Source organism: Polypterus senegalus, chromosome 6 (genome assembly GCF_016835505.1).
Source record: "Polypterus senegalus isolate Bchr_013 chromosome 6, ASM1683550v1, whole genome shotgun sequence".
Lineage (NCBI taxonomy): Eukaryota > Metazoa > Chordata > Cladistia > Polypteriformes > Polypteridae > Polypterus > Polypterus senegalus.
In genome coordinates, this window is record NC_053159.1 from 80,410,121 (window position 1) to 80,432,298 (window position 22,178).

The 22,178-nt window shown below is 36.3% G+C and overlaps 1 protein-coding gene across 10 annotated transcripts in view; it reads right to left on the reverse strand.

Annotated features, from left to right (window-relative positions):
- LOC120531205 (tensin-like) overlaps positions 1–22,178 on the reverse strand; it is an 801,530-nt gene that overhangs the window by 184,727 nt on the left and 594,625 nt on the right. For all 10 annotated transcript variants that reach the window (XM_039756405.1, XM_039756402.1, XM_039756406.1 and 7 more), the window contains one exon: positions 1,515–1,564. In XM_039756405.1, coding sequence (XP_039612339.1) covers positions 1,515–1,564 — 50 coding nt within the window. The remainder of the gene's footprint in view (positions 1–1,514; positions 1,565–22,178) is intronic.

Below are 22,178 nucleotides of genomic sequence, written 5' to 3' on the forward strand. Positions count from 1 at the left end.
AGGAGGTTTCATAAATTGAAAAGATATAAACTATAAGTAGTTAGGCCCCACCATGAGTGGCAGTCTTTCCAGCAGCTCTGTGTACGAGTTATCTTCTTTATCTTCCTACCTTTCTCTCTATCTCTCTGATCACTCCTACCACTTTCTTTTACGTGGACTCGTTTCGTGGACACTTTTTACTACTTGGACATGGATTTTTACACACCAAGACTCGTCTATTAGGTAGTCAATTTCTAGCGCTGAGAACAAAGGACCGTGCCGGTGTGGTTCCCTATTTACCTGACGAGGTAAGAAGGCTGTATCCTGGCAGCAGAGCTGGCACTAAGCTAAAGGCTAAGCAGCTAGCGAGGAAGTGGCAATACAAGCCTTCAGTGCCTTCTGTGATCCTGAGAAATGTGAACTCACTACCAAATAAAATTGACGAACTGGCTGCGCTGATGAAAAATGTCAGGACCTACAGATAATGCAGTTTGTTGTTTTGTGAATTTCCCCATTGGGGATTAATAAAATATCTATCTATCTATCTATCTATCTATCTATCTATCTATCTATCTATCTATCTATCTATCTATCTGTCTGTCTGTCTGTCTGTCTGTCTGTCTGAATGGCACCGTAGTATAGTGGGTAGTACATCACAAATCCAACGGGTTTAAATCCCATGACCACTTGGTGTCAGTGTAGAGTATGCATGGTCTCCCGTATTTTCCTCTGGGCATTTCACTTCTCTTCCCATGTCCCCAAGTATGTGCTTATTAATGTGAGAACTAAAATGGCTCCATGTAAGCATGAGTGTGTTAGCATGAGTAAGACTTATTCCTGCCCTTGGCCATTTCCTGTCTTGTCCCTACTGGTGCTGGGATAGGATTTGGCCTTACCACAAAATTGAACTGGATTTTGTGGGTTGAAGGATGTTACCTTATACTTTAATTTCGCACAATTTTCCATATTCATGCAAGTTAGGTTAACTGGTGAATTCACTGTGGAATAAGTGAATTAAGAAAATTAATAAATAAAGGTATATGGTTAACAGCAGTGTTCAAATATTGTAAAGGAAACAAAAAAGATTAAATGCAATAATAACATTTAAACAGTACATATACTAAATGCACAGTAATGTCCAAATTTCAAGCTCCTACATATAGAGTTTATTTATGTCTGTGAACATATAGGCTACAATTATATGTAGTCCAAGGTCACTAAAAATCAATATTTCTTAAATGCAAGGAATTTTTAACTTTTTTTTTTTTTAAATAAAGCTACGGGGGGTATACTTATGTTTAAATAATATATTTCAGAGGTTTTAAAACCTAAATAATGAAAAGAATCATAATGTGAGATGAAAAATATTTATTTGGAAAGCAGTTGAACAGTACTAAATAAAATATTTTTGAGAACAAACTTACCAGGCATAAATTTGAGAGTATATTTACCAGGCATAGCCATACAATATGAGTGCTAATGACTACAAAACTGGATACCGCTCACTAGCATAGTTACATTAAACAATCTCTTACCTTGAAGGTCTACGGCGGGACTCCATACTCTTTGATGACTTTGAGGATCCCTACAAAACACAAAAGCAAACAATAATGAAACAAGGAAACACTGTTATAAAATTACAAAAATTAAAATGAAGCAATCAGCCCAGCAGGGCCTGTATGTACACACCATGAGGTTTGGTTTAAAGAGCATATTTTGCCTGTTAATAGTACAAGAGAATATTTATTTATGAGTTTTAACATAAAGCTATATGTTTCCTCTGCAATATTATCATGCTTTCTTGCAGTAGTTGGAAATGCTAGAATTTCCGATGATTTTGCCAAAAAATAAGCTAGCTCTTTTTCATAACCACTTCCTGATAAAAATGGGCCTCTGTTACCTCTAGGCCATTACACCATTTGTACTGCTGTGAACTGCAATATGGTACAATGAAGTGCCCGTTGCAAAGGAGTGTCACATGGCTATAACAAAACCGCATAAGGCATCAATGAGAGTTAAGATGTAAAAGAGAGAGAGAAATAAAAATACACAAAGGTAATCTAAATACCAGATTGAAAAAAAACCCTGACCTGGGTAAAATGTGCAAATGCATAAGGTGTCTCAGAAATGCTGAGGTTCTCCCCTGAATATCAGGAAGTAGGCCAAAAGAGACAGAGCAGTTTAGTCTAAATTTGGGAGGGCGGATGGTGAGTGAAGGGTACTATAGAAAGGCAGTGTTCTCCCCAGAAATTTATTCCAGCCGGGTGTGGTGGGATGGGGAAATTTGGTGGTGGGGAAAATGAAAAGTGCACTATTTTTATTAGTTAATTATTATTCATTATTTTCCAATGCTCAATATGACTTCTTTTTTTAAGGTTTGACACTTGTGCCTGAATATTTTTATTAAATTTAAGAAGAAGTTTCCAATTCAGGATCCTGCAACCCTAACAAAAAGTTTAAACCAAGAGGTACAAGTATTGTCGCTGTCGGGAAGAAAAGTGAAAACAATGAAAAAAAAGTATGGGAAACCTAATGAAGAAAAATTTTAAAATATTCTTCAAAGCCTATTTGCATGTCCAGAAGGTGTCTTCAGTTAAATATTTATTCTTTTTTTCTTCCTAGAGGCCCAGTTGTCTGCAGCTTTCCCATTATCAAAGTCCCCAGGATCTGAGTCCTCCAAGTAGATCACTCATCATACACTGTCATAGTGACTGTATAGCAAAGTCATGAGACAGCCATCTAGTGTCACTGGCCATTTTCAGGTTAATCTGAGGAATGTTCATTCAGAATACAGTGGAACCTCAGTTCACGAACGTCTCGGAACACGTACAAATCGGTTCACGACCAAAAAGTTCGCCAAACTTTTGCCTCTGTTCACGACCACACAATCGGTATACAAACAAGCCAGTTTCCCTGATTTCCGCACGTGTTCAGTCTCTCCCTGTGCAGCAAGCGAGAGAGAGACACACACACAGACACGCGCGCAAGAGAGACACACGCACACGCACGCAGGAGAGAGGGAGATGGCAAGGCTGAGAAGGCAGTTAAACAATGGACCAGGCTTGTTTTTAAAGAGACAGACCCGAGCATTGTTTTAACCTCGTTGTATTTAATGAAGAATTTTTTCTATTGAATTTTAACCTCCATTTCACTTCTGTTTACAGCGATTGGTTCGTAGCGTGCATTGTGCACTGTTACTTTTCTTGGTGGTTTAATAAATTACGGATTTTTCAAATGTTAATTTTTTTCCTGTGCTTAAAAATCATTTAAAAAAAGTGTTTTTAACGAGCGATTCGTAGCGCTTTAGCACAAACTCTTGCAGTGTTAGTTTTCTCTGTTGTTCAAGGTTTTCTCAGTGTTATTCAATATTTTTACATTTAGTTTACTATTACACTGTGCATTCAATGGTATAATAATTAATTATATTTATGCTTAAAAATCTTTAAAAAAAATATTTACATACAGTTCGTACGGTCTGGAATGGATTAATTGTATTTACATACAATCCTATGGGGGAAATTATTTCGGTTCATGACCAAATCGTTTTACGACCAGAGTTTTGGAACGAATTATGTTCATGAACCGAGGTTCCACTGTATTTTGAATTTCCGTTAAACCAGCCATCCTAACTGAAGAATTTTGGTTAGAAATAGAATAGCTTCCTTAAGATGTCGCTAAGTTTTGCTAAATAAGGTACAGCAGTTGCTGCTTGGGCACTTGCAATGGCAATTGGCGGTTTACACAGTGGCAGTTGACAAAGAGTCCAAATGTTTTATCTTTAAGCAGTTTTGCCACACCTCTCTGTTTCCCAATCATAACAGCAGCTCCATATGACCCTAGTCCAACAAGATTAGCAGTTTTCAAGCCTAGAGTGTCCATAGTCTCACTCAGTGTGATGGTTATAGTCTCTGCTTTGTCATCAATCATATTATGGGTTGATACAAAACTAATTCTGACCTCTTTAGTGACCTGGCAAACATATTTAATGTAAATAAATAATTGTTTTACATCTGAGATGTCTGTGGTTTCATTACACAGAATAATGAAAAAAAATTTTGTGTGTGTATTTTTCAGTATGTTAGATTTTATTTCTATTGCTAAAACCTCCAGCAGCTCTTGCATTATTCTTTCAGAGGTATAATGTGCATTTTTACCAACATTGAGATGTTGTAAAATGGAATAACCCATTTCTTTACAGTGCTCCAACAGCTTTTCAAACAACGTTGTATGTGGCAACTCATTTTTTGCCAACCAATGCATGGATCTTAAAGCTCCCACAAAGGCATCTCTCTGTAAGTTATTTAAAACAGATAGAGATTTTTCAATTTAACCGATTCCAGTCTGCTCTAGTACATGCTTTCCTAAAAGGTCAGTAGAAGACTTAATGTGTGTTTTACTTTTTTAATGGTCCAGCAAGTTTTCTTTTCGAATTCTTGTGCGTGGCACATTTACCCAAGGGGGGTGTGTGTTTGAATATTTCATGCACAATGAGCACCACGTACCATTTTCTTTGACCATTAGCCAATCAAAATCTTTAAACCATTGTTTGTTTATGCCGGATAAGTGGTGCTTAGATTTATGAATTGGCAGAGTGTGTGCTGAAGAGAATTCCCCTGATTGACCAGCCTCTGCAATGTCGGAGTTGATGCCTCACCTTCATTAATATGTGACATCTTTTTAATGAAATAACTGAGCAGTGTTTTTTTTTGCTCATGTTGGTAAAACATTTGAAAAAAATTAAAAGTACTAATGAATAAGACTTTTGAGTGGGAAAGTGAGAGCCTGTTGGATATTTAATTCACACTTGCACTACGGCAGGTACACATTCTCGACATTTCCACTTTAATCTTGATGCTAATGTCAAGAATAAAGTCGACATTTCTACTTTATTCTCGACATTTCTACTTTATTCTCGTTGTCTATCTTGAGATTAAAGTTGACATGTTGACTTTATTCTCATAGTTTGTCATTAAAGTAGAACATCGTAAACTAAACTTCATCTTAAAATTAATATTTAATTTACTAGATTTTCTCAAACCCCATCATAAGTTATGTAGCACATTAAATGCTTTGTGTTAAGTGTTCCCCAACACATGTTAACCGCTACGTGCTTATTAAACTGACTTTCTCTTGCACTAAGAGGAGGTGCAGGCAGGGATCACCACACAGAATACATTAATTTCATGATATTCCTGCTCCCTGAACATTTACACAATATTTAAGTTAAACCTGTGCGATACCCATTCATACATCCAGTTTTTAGGAGCCTCGTCACACCTGCCATAAAGGTCTCTACACTGAATGTACACCTGGGGACCCCTTACTGTGAGGGAGCAGCACTACCACCACACTACCATGCATGGTTAATACATGTTTTAATGCATTTAATCATGCAAATGATATGAAGTATTTATCTTAGCATTGTAAATGTTCAGAGAGCAGGAATATCATGAAATGAATGTATTCTGTGCGGTGATCGCTGCATGAGCCTCCGCAGTGCAAGAGGAAGCAAGTTTAAGAAGTGCGTAGCGATTAACAAATGGGTTGGGGAACACTTAACACAAAGCATGTAATGTGCTACATTAACTTATGATGGGGTTTGAGAAAATCTAGTAAATTAAACATTGATTTTAAGATGAAGTTTAGTTTACAACATTTTACTTTAATGACAAAATAAACTATGAGAATAAAGTGGAAATGTCACCTTAAATCTCGACATAAACGACGAGAACAAAGTGGAAATTTTGAGAATAAAGTCAACATATCGACTTTATTCTCGACATATAGTTTTTTTTCTTCACTTTGTCTTTTTTTTTTTTTTTCTTCACCGTGGCCCTAATATGCTTCTGTACAAAACCCTTAGTAATACAGTGACAAAACTTTTGCTCACGACAGTGTGTGCTGCAAGGGTTTCTGCACACTTTTTGCAAAATGGACGCATGTCCAAATATGAGCAAATATAAGAACAGCAGATGGGGTCAATTTAAACAGGAAGGATTTTTGCACACAGAACACACCTAATGCTTAAACAACTGTGTAAATATATACAGTGTATATATATATATATATATATATATAGTTGTTGGTGTATATATATTGGTTTGCTATGAACTGAACAAGAAGAGAGCTGCTGTACGCTGAGCAGAACTACACAGACTGTGCTGATGCTGAGAACAGAGACATCACTTCCTGACGCCCTTTTTCTGCAATCTGACAGGCTGGTACCACTAGACTGTTTTTAATTTTATCAGTCCTCCCTTCGCCCGCCCACCTCCACATCCTCTTTGCTTGTGAACTGCCACTCCACTCCCACTATTAGTATGTACAGCCCCCTCTCGCCCGCACACCTCTCCATATTCCTTGCTACTGTATTAAGCTGCTCAGCCCCCGCTATTACCATGGACACCCCCCTCTCGAAAGCCCGCCTCCCCATACTCTTTTCTTGTGAAGCACCTGGCTAAAAGACGTTAGTGAGAACACTGGAAAGGAAAACACCACAATCAACAGAGGGACACTGGAGGTGAGAAAGGAGCTTTCAAACATTTCTGGAGATACTTTAAGCCTGGACAGACAAAAAGGTGGGTTTGCTTATGTTATTTCAAATTTCTTTTCTTTATATGAAAGTGACTGTCTAGAGCAGGGGTGTCCAACTCTGGTCCTGGTGGATCGCAATGGCTGCAGGTTTTCATTCTAACACTTTTCATAATCAGCGAGCAGTTTTCACTGCCAATTAATTCCTTTCCCCTTCATTTTAATATCCCTGTTTTTAAGGATTCAATGTCTGAATTGATTTGTTTCTTTATTAAATGGCTGCCAAAGAGAAATGAGATGTGAAACGAGCCAACAGATGACCAGCTAAATTGGGACGTCCAACTCCAGTCAATTTCACTTCAACTAGTTTCTTAATGAGAAGCCAATTCTTGCTGTTAATTAAAGCCATTACTGAATATCATGACTTGTTGCTGCTCTCATTCTGCCACAGCAGACTGTTGATCTTCTGTTTTTTCTAAGACCATCGTCCTGAGCAGACCAACATGGCCAAGACCTTCACCTTTCTTTATTTTCAGGTTAGCTGGTCATGTGGCAGCTTGTTTTGTGTCTCATTATTGTTTGGTTGCTCATTAAGGAAAAAGAAACAACTAAGGGGTCTGAGTCACATCACTTAAAACTAAGGCAAAACAAGTTAATCAACAGCAAAAAAGGCTCACTAATTAAGAAGATGGTTAGAATGAAAACCTACAGCCAATGCAGCCCACCAGAACTGGAGTTGTACACTTCTGATTTAGAGGAAGAAAAACTAGCAACAAGATTACGACTAGGTTGTAACCTTAGGTTGTAGTTCAACTGACTAATCATTTCCTCAAAATCTCATTTATGTAACATGCACACCAGGTCTGAAATCTGTCCAGAAAATCCAGATTGTTGTAACAAACTATTAAGCATAAGCATGGGCCGTTTGATCAGAGAAACAAAAAAGGAAGTGTGTAGCTTTGGCATCATTAGAATACGTTGACATGACTTGATCCATAAACAGATTAGTATGGTAAACTGAAATGAAGAATGAGTTTTCTAAGGGAAGTAAAACATACAATATATCTCTTGTATGTTGGAATGCACTTGTAGATAACATGAAATTGTAAGGAACACATCAGCTATACATTTATGCTTTATAAACTATATGGATCGTGCAAATTTACATTGACAACAAGTTTCCCCTACTAAAACCATGTGAAGCAAATATGAAATTTCACTTTAAGCCCAGGTCAACGGAGTGTGCTAAGAAAATGCAATGAAGTTCATAATTAATGGCACAAGATGGTATGGCAACTCATCCATCCATCCATTATCAAAACCGGTTTAGTCACAGCAGAGTTGTGAGACAGCTGGAGCAGGAACACCACCTGGACAAAGAACACTCACACAAAACCATCCGTACATTTGGGCTGATTTAGCTACTGTACACCAATTCACCTAACTTGTATGTCTATGGACTGTAGGAGGAAACCATAGCACTACTGGCAACAGAATATTTTTGATTAATCAAGATTTCTAAAATGTTTACCACTCTGAATTTAAAAACTGTTTGAGAGGAACTGCATTCTAAGTTCTTTTCAGTCATCATACATATGTTGGGGCAGAATCCAAATTTGCACAGTGACTAGATGTTCACATTTAACTCTTAAAAGTGTTTCCTGTAGCCAAAGATAATAGGATGGACATCTGGAGGCCCAGATATAGCAGGGAATATGCTATCAAAGATTTGATAGTGTCTACCTTTGCAAAAATACTGTTTGACCTTGTGATTTATAGAAGGTTCATTCTGCTAAAGGTTGTGCCAAAATTTTAATATCATAGTTCAGTAAGGAGCTCGAGCTGTATGATGCACACTCTAAAGGATTTTTCATCTTAAGAAAACCAGCTCCACCAAAGTTTTTTCTTTTTGGCATTATCTCATCTTCTGTAGCTTATTAAGCTGAGCTAGTACTAAAATAGCTACTTTAAAAGAAAGCTGTTATGATTTATCCCAAACATATAAAGGTGAGTCAGTCATTTTCTAACCCATTTAGTCCTGAACAGGATTGCTTGGGGAGCTGGATCCTATTCCCAGGTAAGGTCAAAACCACCAAAATACCTTGCTCAACATGAAACTATATTTAATACAGCAATCAAAAACAAACAGGACAGAACAAAAGGGCTAAACAAACCAGAAATGCAGCCAATAAATAGACAGAAAAAAAGTAGCGGAAAAACACTGCTACTAAGATAATGTCACAGCAAAGAAGATGTCACCAGAAATGATTTAAATGTCTTAGGTAACTTGAGCCTTAACTGCTGCACCTGAGGGACGTAACTTATTCTGAAACGCCACTCAAACTAGCAATTCATATAATAAATACAAGACTGAATAACAGAAAATGAATGGACAGAACAATTTACAAATATAAATGTACAATAATTAAATACAATTAAATAATACAAAGGTAAAAAACAATTAAGGACAGAGAAAACAATACAAAAGTAAAAAAAGAGAAAAAGACACCCAAGGAAACTAATCAAGTAAAATACTTTTAATAACTTTTATAGCATTCCACTGGAAAGCCATCTAGTACTGTGGTTTTCCCTATTGTAAGGAATTAATAGAATCTTTAACTTTAGAAATTTACAGTGGTTTATTCAGTTCCTATATGAATAGTACAAAGAGCTGTTGGATTTCCATTTTTTCTACTTTATTGAAGAACATTTTGGCATGAGCCTCACTTTCAACACACCTCAACATGCATACAATTTTACATTATTAATTAGATTTAGTTTTTAGTTACTAACTCCAACCGCATTAATAATTTCTGCAAATGCACTCTGCACTTCCTTCTTAAAAATGAATTGCTCTGTTTTCTCTTGTTAAAATAGTGATTTTTGTTGTAGTGCTCAGCCTTCAGAAATCTTGTATGTTCCTGTTCAATTTCAGAACTAACAGTAATCCAATCTGAGATTACTTGTCCTCTCTCATGAACTGTATGCGGAAAAGTTTCACAAGAGCCAGTTGCTGGCTATATACACAAATATTGCACTGATACTGGACAGCTGGTTTTGTGGGGAAAAAAAGGCATGGTATCTAGCACAATATAATGTGCTGTTGAGTTATCCAATTCATATGGTCTACTATATTTTACAATCCTCTAGGCCAATCAAAATGCACTCAATCTGCAGCATTCTCAGGGCTGTTTTCCATTAGATGACACGCATATATTAGAGTCGGCTTTGACTTTTGAATTTCTTGCAAGAATATGCCTATGTTCTTTAGACAGTTGGAAACGGGTACATGTTTTCTAGGCTGAAATGAACAATTAGCCTTGAGAGTACTGCATAAAGTGAGTCTTGATTTTCAACATGGGATTGCAGAAATTGCACCAATTATTTCAAAATCTCATATGGTTAAACTTAATAATGCAGGAAAATCCTGCTGCTCTTTCAAAACAAAAGAGTTTTTTTATGGCCATGTTCATCCCACTATGGAATTGGTTCAGAAATAAAAATAAACGATTCATGCATGCCTTGAGAGCGCAAAGGTGTGACCAATCAGCACTATTGAATGAGGGGGGTGTTAGAAGTAATAAAGAAATAATAAACTCGCATTCATCCTCTGAATAGAATGCACAGGGTATAATTGCTTGCCCAGCAATCTTTCCGCGTCCTAACCAGCTTATCTGGTTTAGAGTCACAGAGAGCAGGTGCCTATTCTGGCTTCACAGGGTGAAAGGAAATAAAATCATTTCAAAGTTAAATTGTGTATCAATCTCTGTACCTTTGACTAGTCTACAGGTTAATTACAAAATAAAATATGTTTAGGCAACAACATTTTGCCCAGATATGTGTGTGGTACCTTAGCTTATCTTAGAAGTATGAGGCAAATCTGTCTAATGAAAGGACATGTAATGAGCTAATAGAAGTGTACAATTGCAGAGATGCAGTTAGTAGGGCTACTAAAACAGCATACTACATTGTTGAAAATGAATCAACCAATACTAAATTTCTATTGTTAAATGTTTTTTTTTTTTTTATAGCTGAAACATTTGTTCATTAATAATGCCTGGAAACTGTTGGATGTAGTGAAAACAAATAAAATGTGCATTTGAATGAAGGATCGATTAAATATTACTCTATAGAATGTGTGTTATATTCTCCATACACTGATAAATCATATAAAAGCAAATGTCTCAGGTCTCAAAAAGTGATTTGTTGACAAAACTGACTTAAACGTGTGTTGTTACAAAAGCAAGCATTAAACAGTTTGTGAAAATGAAAATATTCTGAAAAATTATGGTACTCACTAATTCATGTGGCAATGCCATTACAATATTTAAAATCAATACTAAAAACTTTCAAGTAGCATGCATTTTTGGGGTACCGAATAATAAATGTCATTGAATAAATTCTGTATGTGCACATGGTTGGATAAGTCAGGTAGTTCTTACTTTATACCAAAATCAACCCAAAGATACAAAATTCCCCCTAATTATTTGTTACATCATGTCAGTGCTACAACTAACGCTTTAGAAAGCTATACGCTACATTAGCAATAGACTATTAGTACGCTTTAAGGTCAAATGTGCATGCCTTCTTGTCGTTTTTAAAAGGTTAATCAATGCTCCTAAAAGCAAAACCCAACTGAACTGCAGACAATAATAGGTTTTGTTTATAATAAATTAAAAAGGAGCAGTTTTTTTTCAGTGCTTAATTTTTTGTGGTTCATGTAGACAATGAAATATTAAGTTATGTAAATACTGTATACTGTATAAGCTTATGTACAGCTTGTTAAATGCACTTTATTATGGTTTTGTTTATGTGTTTATTTATTAATACTGGAGAAAGCAAAAGTGTTTAAAAGTGAGTGAGAAGGATCAGGCTGATTGCTGAACTCTAGTAGGACTGTAATTATAACTAGCATTTTCAGCACTAGGACAGTCAGACTGTAATTCTACGAAGCAGAAATCCAACGATTTTTTTTTTTTTAACAAACCACTGTTTTGCTTCCACATTTTTCTTTGTTTTACTAAAACTAAGCTGTGCTAAAACAAAAGTGTCTTCTAATAAATGACATACAATGATATAGCCATTGTTAGCCATGTGTAATTGGACAAGCAGAAGAACTAAACAAATGATAACAGCAATGTCTAATTTATAATGTACCATTTCAATTTGTGGTTATATATAGAGAAAGAGTGAGCATCAACACCACCAAACTCCAGGTCTGCCATACTTTTCTGATGTAGCTGAATGTTTCAAAACTTGACAAACTCGTTGTTTATGCAGTAAATTCACAAACTTTTAAAGCAGGTATTTGTAAAGCAATATTCCTTCTAACGTGTCTGTGTTAGTATATAAGCATATGCACAAAGAAGCAAATCAAAGGTTTACAAAGGATGGATGGGACAACTGCCCACCTCCTGATATTTAAATAATAAGACTTTGGATGTGTGACTTTAAAGTTACCAAACGTAGCCAAAAATACTAAATTTATGAAATATGTATTTGAATATATTTAAAGGCATGTTAGATATTCTGAGTACTACTTTCAGTATACTTTTGTTCTATGCTTTTTAAAATATTTTTCTTATGCTTGTTAATATTTTTACTTTTTTGCTTATGGTGCTTCTGCAATGCATAAAGTGCATATGACTTGTCCATAGTTGCATAAACTTAAGCCTTCAAACGAATGCAACACTTAAAAACATAGCACTTCAAGAAAAAGGGATTCTTTGGGGGGTGCAAAATTGAAATGATCAAAAATAAAGGAAAGGGAATACAGTTTGGACTGTCTCCAAAATCAATGAACCTGCAAATGAAACCTCCAATAATAGAGGGATAAACTAAATTCATTTTTTTCTTTTCACTTAAAAGTTATAGCAAAAACATAATACCGGTGACATTAACATTTATTTTTTCATTATGCCTTATTGTTTTAGGCATTGCATGTCAAGCCAACAGGCACACAACACAGACTGTATTAAAAACTGTTTGTGTCCTAAGCCTGAAATAACTAAAATGAACATTTCTTATATGAAAAGAGTTCTTTAAAATAATGATGAATTTTAAAACCATTATAACACCACAAGTAAAATCATAAATATTGCAGTTATGTTTTGTTGTCTTTAATGACAAAGATATTCAGCTTTTGCATTTTGTCATGGATGCTTAAAAGTAGCAGCCGGTAATAGATCCTGAGTTAAAGAAGCCAAAACCTGTCTTTTTTAATAACAATAAATGGTAACTTGTAAACTTAATGCTTATTTTTTTTTTATCCTTACTCTCTGTTGCTAGCTTTTTGGAACAAGGATAAATTCTTTTCTTTTTTAGTGCTTTTGCCCTCCTTTAAATCATGTTCTTGTAATGTTTTCTTCTTTTTTTTAGAACTAATTTTATGGAGTGTGATGCTGTAAGCTCTTGTGGAATCAAACGTAGACAGACAGAACTTTATCCACAGGGGGAAATTTGGCTTTATACAGATGCTCTTTAAATAGCCTAGGAGGTCCTGAGTGTGTCATTTAACTGATACTGTCCTTTTAAATTAGCTTGTTAATTTGGTGGACTTCTCCTGAAGTGATATTACCGGACCAGCACACCACAGCATAGAAAATCATACTGCCTATCACAGAGTTGTAGAAGATGTGAATGATGTCACTTCCCACATTTAAAGAACACAGTCTTCTAAGGAAAAAGAGCCTCTTCTGCCCTTTCTTACATATTTCTGTCATTTTTCTAAACCCACAGTGTGATGGGACGGGCAATTCTGCTTTTAGACTCTAATGCCAATACAGAGTTGTAAGTTGTAGCAATTTGAAATCAAGTTTAAATTTGTTTTTTTAGTAATCTAGTTGAATATAATGCACTGTTTAAAAATTTACTCAAGTTGTCCATGCAATATTTTTAACATACATGAGCAACATACAACATATCTACCCACCATCATGAATTAATGAAAAATACATTATATAATTATATAATGCATAATGAGAATCATATTTACTATACTTTCTTTTTTTTTTATTTTTTTATTTATTTATTTATTAATTTTATTACAATCAATACATAGCAATCAAGTTTTTACAAAAAAAAAAATTATGCTAAGAACAGATCGATCCCCACCCTTGAGAGAGAGCAAGCCAAACGGTGTAAAATTTAAGGCTTTTAAAAATACCTAAATCAACAAATTCTCTGTGCTTTATAAAATCATTTCAAAATATTACTGATTAGATCCTGCCATGTTTTGAAAAAGTCTGCACAGATCCTCTAACTGAGTATTTGATTTTTTCCAATTTTAAATAATATAACACATCAGTTTCCCACTGACTTAAAAGAGGAGAGTTTGGGTTCTTCCAGTTTATCAGAATAAGTCTGCGTGCCAACAGTGTAGTGAATGCAATCACAGTTTGTTTGTCTTTCTCCACTTTAAGACCCTCTGGAAGAACCCCAAACACAGCTGTTAATGGGTTAGGAGGGATTGTGAGTCCAAGACTGTCTGAGAGGTAATTAAAAATTTTTGTCCAGAATAATGTTAATTTGGAGCAGGCCCAGAACATGTGACCTAGTGAGGCTGGGGCTTGGTTGCAACGTTAGCAGGTTGGATCATGCCCTGGAAACATTTTGAGAGTTTTAGTCGAGACAGATGTGCTCGATATATAATTTTGAGTTGTATAATTGTATGCTTTGCGCATATGGAGCTTGAGTGTATTCTCTGCATTGCTACTTTCCACTCCTTTTCTGATATATTAATTGAGAGGTCATTTTCCCAGTGTCCTCTTGGATCTTTGAAAGGAAGGGATTGTAAAAGGATTTTATATATTGTAGAGATGGAGTCTAACTCCTTGAAATTGAGCAATAATTTTTCCAGCGTGGATGAGGGTGCAAGATGAGGAAAATCTGGAAGGTTCTGTTTAACAAAGTTCCTGATTTGAAGATAGTGAAAGAAATTTGTAGCTGGAATGTTAAATTTGGAACGTAATTGTTCATAGGATGCAAAGACGTTGTCTATATAAAGGTCTCTAAGCAAGTTAATTCCAAATTTTTCCAGATATTAAAACTGCATATGTTTGTGAGGGTTGAAAGAGGTGGTTCTTTTGCAGGGTGCCACAGAAAGAAGCTTCTCCGTCTTAAAATGCTTTCTACATTGGTTCCAGATTCTAAGTGAGTGGAGCACAATTGGGTTATTAGTGTATTGCCGATAACGTGTGTTTATTGGAGCACAAAGCAAGGAATACAAAGAAGTACTGCAGGATTTTACTTCTATTGCGGTCCATGCCTGTGTATGTTCTTCTATTTGTGTCCAGGTTCTTATCGACTGTATATTTGCGCCCAGTAATAAAACTGGAAGTTAGGTAGAGCCATGCCGCCTTCTGCCTTTTGTCTTTGTAGGGTCGCTCTTTTGATGCGTGGATGTTTAGAATTCCAAATAAATGAGGTTATTGTTGAATCTAATTGCTTAAAGAACGATTTATTAATGTATATTGGTATGTTTTGAAATAAAAAGGAGCTTAGGAAGAATATTCATCTTAACAGTGTTAATTCTTCCAGCTAGTGTGAGATGAAGGGTTGACCATCTATGCAAGTCTTGTTTAATTTTTTCCATACAGACGACAAATTTTTTTATAAAGAGCTTTATGTTTACTTGTGATGTTTACCCGAGGTATTTAAACTGTTCTGCAATGATAAAAGGAAGGGTGTCTAATCTAATATTATATGCTTGAATTCACGGAAAGAGTACACTTTTATTCAGATTAATTCTGAGACCAGAGAGCTTTTGAAATTCTGTGAGTGCTGCTAAGACTGCAGGCACAGAATTTTCTGGATCCGATATATACAGTACCATGTCATCTGCATATAATGAGATTTTCTGTTCCAGTCCTTCTCTGCTAATCCCCTTTATCTGATCAGTATTTCGACAATGTATTGCCAGTGGTTCAATGGCAATTGCAAACAGCAGTGGTGACAAAGGGCATCCTTGTCTTGTGCCACGTTCTAGTTTAAAGTAGTCTGAGCAAATGTTATTGATGCAAACTGAAGCTTCTGGGTTAGTATACAGTAATTTAATCCATGCACAAATGTTGGGCCAAACCCAAACTTCTCCAAAATAGTAAAAGGTATTTCCATTCAATCATGTCGAATGCTTTTCTGCATCCAATGATAATAATATTTCTGGGGTGTTTGATTTAGTTGGTGAGTATATTACATTAAACAGGCGTCGAAGATTTGAAGATAAGTGTCGGCCCCTAATAAATCCAGTTTGGTCTTGTGATATTATTGAGGGAGCACTTTCTCCATCCTTCTAGCTATGATTTTAGAGAGTATTTTAACGTCGTTATTCAGAAGTGAAATTGGTCTGTATGATGCACATTGTAATAAGTCCTTATTTTGTTTTGGAAAGACAGTGATTAGTGCTTGGCGAAAGGTTTGTGGAAGAGATTGGTTATCTCTGGCTTCTGTAAATGTTGCTAATAGGAGGGAGCTAGCTGAGCGGAGAATTTCTTGTAAAACTCTGCAGGGTAGCCATCAGGGCCTGCTGCTTTTCCACCTTGGAGTGACTTTATAGCATCCAGTAATTCTGATAATGACAGAGGTTTATCGAGCTCCTCCACACTAATAGCGTCAATTTGTGGTATCTGTAATTTATCCAGAAATGCATTAGATTGTATATTGTCTTCTTTAAACTCAGTAGTATATAGGGATTTATAGTAGTCTCTAAAAGTGCACATTATATTTTTGTGTTCGATGATTTTATCTCCATTCGTGTTAGTAATTACGAGATTGCGTTGCACTTCTTGCTTGTGAATTTGTTGCGCTAAAAGCTTATTAGCTTTCTCTCCATGTTCATAATAATGATGTCTGGATTTGTAAATTAGTTGTTCGGTTTCTTTAGTTGTCAAGAGGTTTAATTCTGAATGTAGAGCCTGCCTCCTCTTATGTAGAGTCTCGCTTGGTAGTCTGGCATGTTCTTCATCTATTTTAGTAATTTCGCTTTTATCTCTGCTACTTTCTTCGGATTTATTTCTGTGGGAAAGATATGAGATAATCTGTCCTCTTAAGAAGGCCTTAAGAGTTTCCCAGAGTGTTCCTGCAGAGATCTCAGGGGATGTATTTGTCTCTAGAAAGAATTCAATTTGTTTGGATATAAATTCAGTACAATTCTCGTCAGCTAATAGAAGCGGATTGAGACGCCATCTGCGGGTGAGTGTATGGGGCTTAGTAATTTCAGCTCCAAGATCATCGGAGCATGGTCTGAAATAACAATAGCATCGTATTTACAAGATTTAATCTTAGGCAAGAAGTTATTATCTATAAAGAAGTAATCAATCCTTGAGTAGCAATGATGTACTGGTGAGTAGAAAGAATATGTTCTTGAATTTGGGTTTAAAAACCTCCAGGGATCTGATAAGTTGTGATCAGTTATAAACTTTGTAATTATCTTTGCGGTGTTAGTTGCCGTTCCCCCTGTGGAGGAAGTCTTATCTAAAAGTGGATTTAGAACACAATTAAAGTCCCCAGCCATTATAAGTTTATGAGTGTTCAGATTGGGAATGGATGCAAATAAATTTTGTATAAATTCCTTATCATCAACATTAGGTGCATAAACATTTATCAAAATCATTTTACAGTTAGATAAGTCTCCCATGACCATCACATATCTCCCTTCAGGATCCAATACTACATCTGATGCTACAAATGGTACTGTTCTATGTATGAGAATTCCCACCCCTCTAGTTTTCTTTGTAAAACTAGAATGGAACATTTGGCCAGTCCAGTCTTTTGCAGCGGAACTGATCCTTACTTAGTAAGTGGGTTTCCTGTAAAAATACTATTTTAGCATTTAGACCTGTTAGGTGAGAAAGTACTTTCTTTCTCTTTAATTCGTGATTCAGGCCTTTAACATTCCAGCTTACGAGTTAACTGTCCCATCATGGAGACACTGATTCTGAGTTTTTGGTGTCATATTATAGTCTTAACTGGAAGTGAAATAGTTTAGGTCTTAATTTCCTATTCCCCCAAGAGTTGTTGCCATGCAGCTTATTATTACGTTGATAGTTATAATTATAAAGATTGAGATGATAGATTAGATATAGATCAAGCCTGCTCTCTTTCTCTTCCCCTTAACCCCCACCCTCCCTTTTGCCTCCCCAGGTGAGGCTAAAACCCACTTCATGCAGTCCCAGTCCTCTGACATACCCAGAGACAGAGCACGTCCAAAGCACATCAAGCCCCCATGCAGTGGCGCTTTAAGGTTAAAAGATAGAGATATCTGTTACCAATATAGTCTTTAAAAGAGGAAAAAGAAAGAAAAGAATTTTGCACTTAATATATATATATATATATATACATATACACATATACATATATATATATATATACATACATACATACATATAATCTTCATCAATTTTAGTGCATTAAGATGATATCCCCAGATAATAAACCCAGGTGATGGTGTTAAAGATGTGTCCAAAACAAGCATAACAAGTCTTAATGCAGTAATAGCAATAACAGCAAACCAAGGGTATGATATTGAACAGTCTCATTTAGGGTACACATGAAATAATTAGAAAAGAAAAAAAAAAGAGGAGGAAAACGTAATTAAGCACAATAAAACACAAACATTTAGCCCTAGTAATACTAAGTAATGATAAGTAATAAGTAAGTAATAATAATATAAGAATATGAGAATATATGCTGATAAAAACCCGTATTTTAAAACAAATAGATCAGACAGTAGATTATTAATCCTAGCTTTATCATTTACCGCCATGACTCACAATTATGTATCAGAATAGTCCCGGATCAGCTTTCTTAACTCATTTTCTGCCTCCTCCTTGCTAGCGAAAACATAGAAATGCCCTGCCATTCCACTTTCAGTTTTGCGGATACAGGAGGCCGTATTTGACATTGGCTTGCCGTAGCGCTGTTTAATATTATAGAAGGCGGCGTTTGATAGCTGTTGCTGGAGAGAAGTCAGGGAAGACGCGAATTGGCAATCTTCATATATAATATCTTCCTTTTTTCCTGAGGAGTTCCATCACCTCTAACTTAAATGATAATCGTTCAAAACGGACTATAAAAGATCTTGGTCGGGTCTGACGGTGTTTGATCAGCGTGCGCGTAAGCCGCTGCTATCTCAGATTCTGCTTTAAAGTCGCCCCGATTATTTTAGAAAAAGTTCAGTTCGAATTTCACGGGTTTAAACTTTCGATTCTCCGCAAGCCTTCAATTCTGACATTATACCTTCTATTCCCATCTTCTAAAGCAGCCAGTCTGTCTCCAAGTTTTTCTCCGAGTTTTTACATTCAACTGACATTTACTGCTCTTTCCTCGGCACTGGCAGCTAGATGTTCGGCTATTTCGATCCGATTCGTGAATGTCTCACTAAGATGCTCCAATCGATCAGCAAGCGTGCTCAGTTTAGCGAGTTTTTCTCAATGCGCTCTTCAATTTTACCCAGCACCTGTCGAAGTTCAAGCTGTACCTCTTGACGAAGCCTTTCATTTGCCTGTTGGATTTCCTGTCGCAGACATTCATTGGCCTGTTTCATCTCCTGTTTCAGTCTCTCATGTGCCTTTGCCGTTGCTTTCTCATTAGCCTTCTCGCTTTTCTTTATATCTTGCCTGAGGTCAGCGAGCAACACTTTCAGTTCAGATAGCTCAAATGTGCCTTCTTGTACCGTAGATGAAGCAGCAGACTCTGCTGAAGCCGGTGTCCCCGCTGCTCCAGTCCCGCGTGATTGCGTAACTGAAGCCGCGGACCTCCCGGCCTTTTCCAGTTTCAGGTAATCCTCTCCATTCGGCGAGCTATCCACATCTGCACTCACGATCGCACCTTCGCTCCCCTTTTCGCTCTCAGCAGGCGACGATGTAGCGGACCGTGGTCCCGAGGAGTCTGTACTTTCGCCCATCTGATCCAGGTCTGTCTCTGAGAGGCCGTATCTCGAACTAGGGCTTGCTGATCGCAGCTTGGATGTAGCTTTAGTCTTCGATTCTTTCGGACCCCCCTTCTTGTTGGCCATGTTTATATGTGTTTACATATACTGTAGCGGTCCCTCTCGGGTTGAATAAATACAGGATATCTCAGAATAATAAGCAAATAATATGAAAAATAGCACCACTGCTAGCGGAGCTCCACTTCAGACGTCCATCTCTCGCATCGGACGAGACCAATGATACTTTCATTGAACTGTGTCTCTTTTGTTGTAATTTCATTTTGATATAAATATAACAAAACTATACAAGGATTTAAAACTATTGACTACAGCACTCCCCTGTTCTCAAATCAGCAATGTGCTTAATCAGACAGATTCAACTTTACTTTGTTTTACTTGCAGAGAGATTAAAGTTAAACAGAGGTGAAAACCTCTGGAAAACACAGGCCAAATCCTTGAGGCATTTTTATACATTTTGAAAATCAAAAGTTCTTGAATACAAAACACAAAGCTGTTAAAAAAGGCCCTCTGTCTGTGTTTAAAAGGGACCCAAGGGAAAATAAAAGACTTAAAGTACTATAATGCCTACAAAGCGTGCAACATTCACACTGAGGATCCTAACTCTTTAGTCATCCAAGCCACCAATATTCCATATGAGAGTCTTTAATATCTAAAAGGTGTCAGAAGTGTCTGATTTTATGATTTAGCAAAGACAATCTCTTACATATTTTTATGCTCTGGTCTTACCAAATGGTGATTTTTGTAAACTCTCTGCTGAAAGTAACATCCCAGATATATAAGAAACAGACATAACATCTGGAGGCACTAGCAGTGTTTGAAAATGTGAATCATGCATAGTGCAAGTGATTACATTAAAATAAAATGTCAGCAAAGTACATACTCAGTAATGACCTGAAGATTCTCATTATATTAGCTGCAGTAAAGCCACCATAAAACATTGTACCCAAAGACAGTGAATCCATGAGTAATTAACATAAGCCACAAAATCATTACATTTTCAGTTCAATTAATATTGTACATGTTTAAAAATAACTGGAACTCCAAACAGGTCATTATTATATGCACTGTTTTAACATATAAAATGTGTTATACAAACATGAAAACATTTTAGTTTCCATCTGCAGAAAATATAAAATGTTTTTAAAGATCCACTCTCATTAAAACACATCACAGCATAAAACAAGCTACAACAACTTAGATGTCAATACAAATATGCTCCCTGTTTATCATTAGTCATTTAAACCAATTGCTGTACACTCTGTTCCAGTCTCTGTACACACTGTGCTCACAGAATAAAGCAATGGATACAACAAATAAAAGTGCTGCTCAAAGGTAGCTCTGTTATGCTGTAGGCATCTTGGCATGTTTTATATCCATTATTGTGATTAGGAGACCAAAAAAAAAATCACAAAGAAATTCTGGGTGATCAAATTCATACTGTGGTGATTATTTATTATTTTCTTTAAAACCTAAGAGTGATATAGTCTTCCAGGACTGACATTCACACATTCATGAAAACAAACACCACAAACTATGGATGGCTGTTATAGCCACTACATCCCAATTGAAGCAACCACAAAACATTTTTCCCAAGACATATATACCTCAAAAAATTTGCAAACACGCATACTCAGACACTGTCCTGGCAGGTCATTAAGGCAATCATCATAATTACTTCCTGTATTGTCAGTCATCTTTTAAATACCTTTACATATATCAGCAAAGACCAAAGTAATTTTACAGTAAATGCTGCAGCTGTGAACAGCCTTCAATATAGTGCTTTAACAATAACAATATAATCATTAGTGATGAGTGAACCCTGCTATGCTTTGAGTTTGGGGAAAAAACATGTAAATGTTTTGTAATTTTAGTGAACTCTACAAGATATATTGAAGTCAGCGGGAGAAACTGCACTAATTCTGCATGGTTTGAATTTTACAATGGTCTTTTAAGTGCCCCTACTGGCTAGAGAGCCAACTATGCTGGACATATAATTGTGGTCAAAAATGCTACCTGAGTTGCATGGCAGTAGTGCTAACCACTGAGCCATTGTGCCTCCCTGAGATAAAATTATATTAAGTATTGGGTTGCATTATTGCTTTCTACGGAAATCTTACTGATGGAGAAAACATTTTCACAGACAGAAGTCAGAGAAATGCTCGATCATCTGTAGCCACACACAAGTCACCTATCTCACTGTAATAAAAACCCTTATATGTGATATATTGAGTGATAACCATCTAAGATGCTTGTCTTGTGCAGCACCGTCCTTTTATAGTACAGCTCTCCACAGCAGCAGTTCTGAAAGTAACTGCAAGCTCCAGTTTTCAATTGTTTTGCTTATGGGGGTAACAGAGGATCTTTCGTGTGTAAAAAAATCAGTAACATTTTCTGTTATCAGAATCTCTGAGATGAAACAACATGGCAATGTGAAGTGCAATAAGTTAAAAAAAGTCAAAGGAGGACAGTGAGACATAATTGAAGATTCAATAACACAATGGCAATGAGCATCAGCCTTTCTACTTCTAGTGTTAAATTATTTTATTTTTCTCTACTGGCTTGCTCTTCGCTGCATTTGCTTATCCTTTGTACCTCAACAAATCCTCTCCTGCTGCCGTTATGGACATTGCTAAACATTATTTCCCATATGTGAATAGTGGTCTGTCTTCAGCAGACAACTATGAAATAATCAAAGAAAAAATGTCACATTTAAAATCATTCA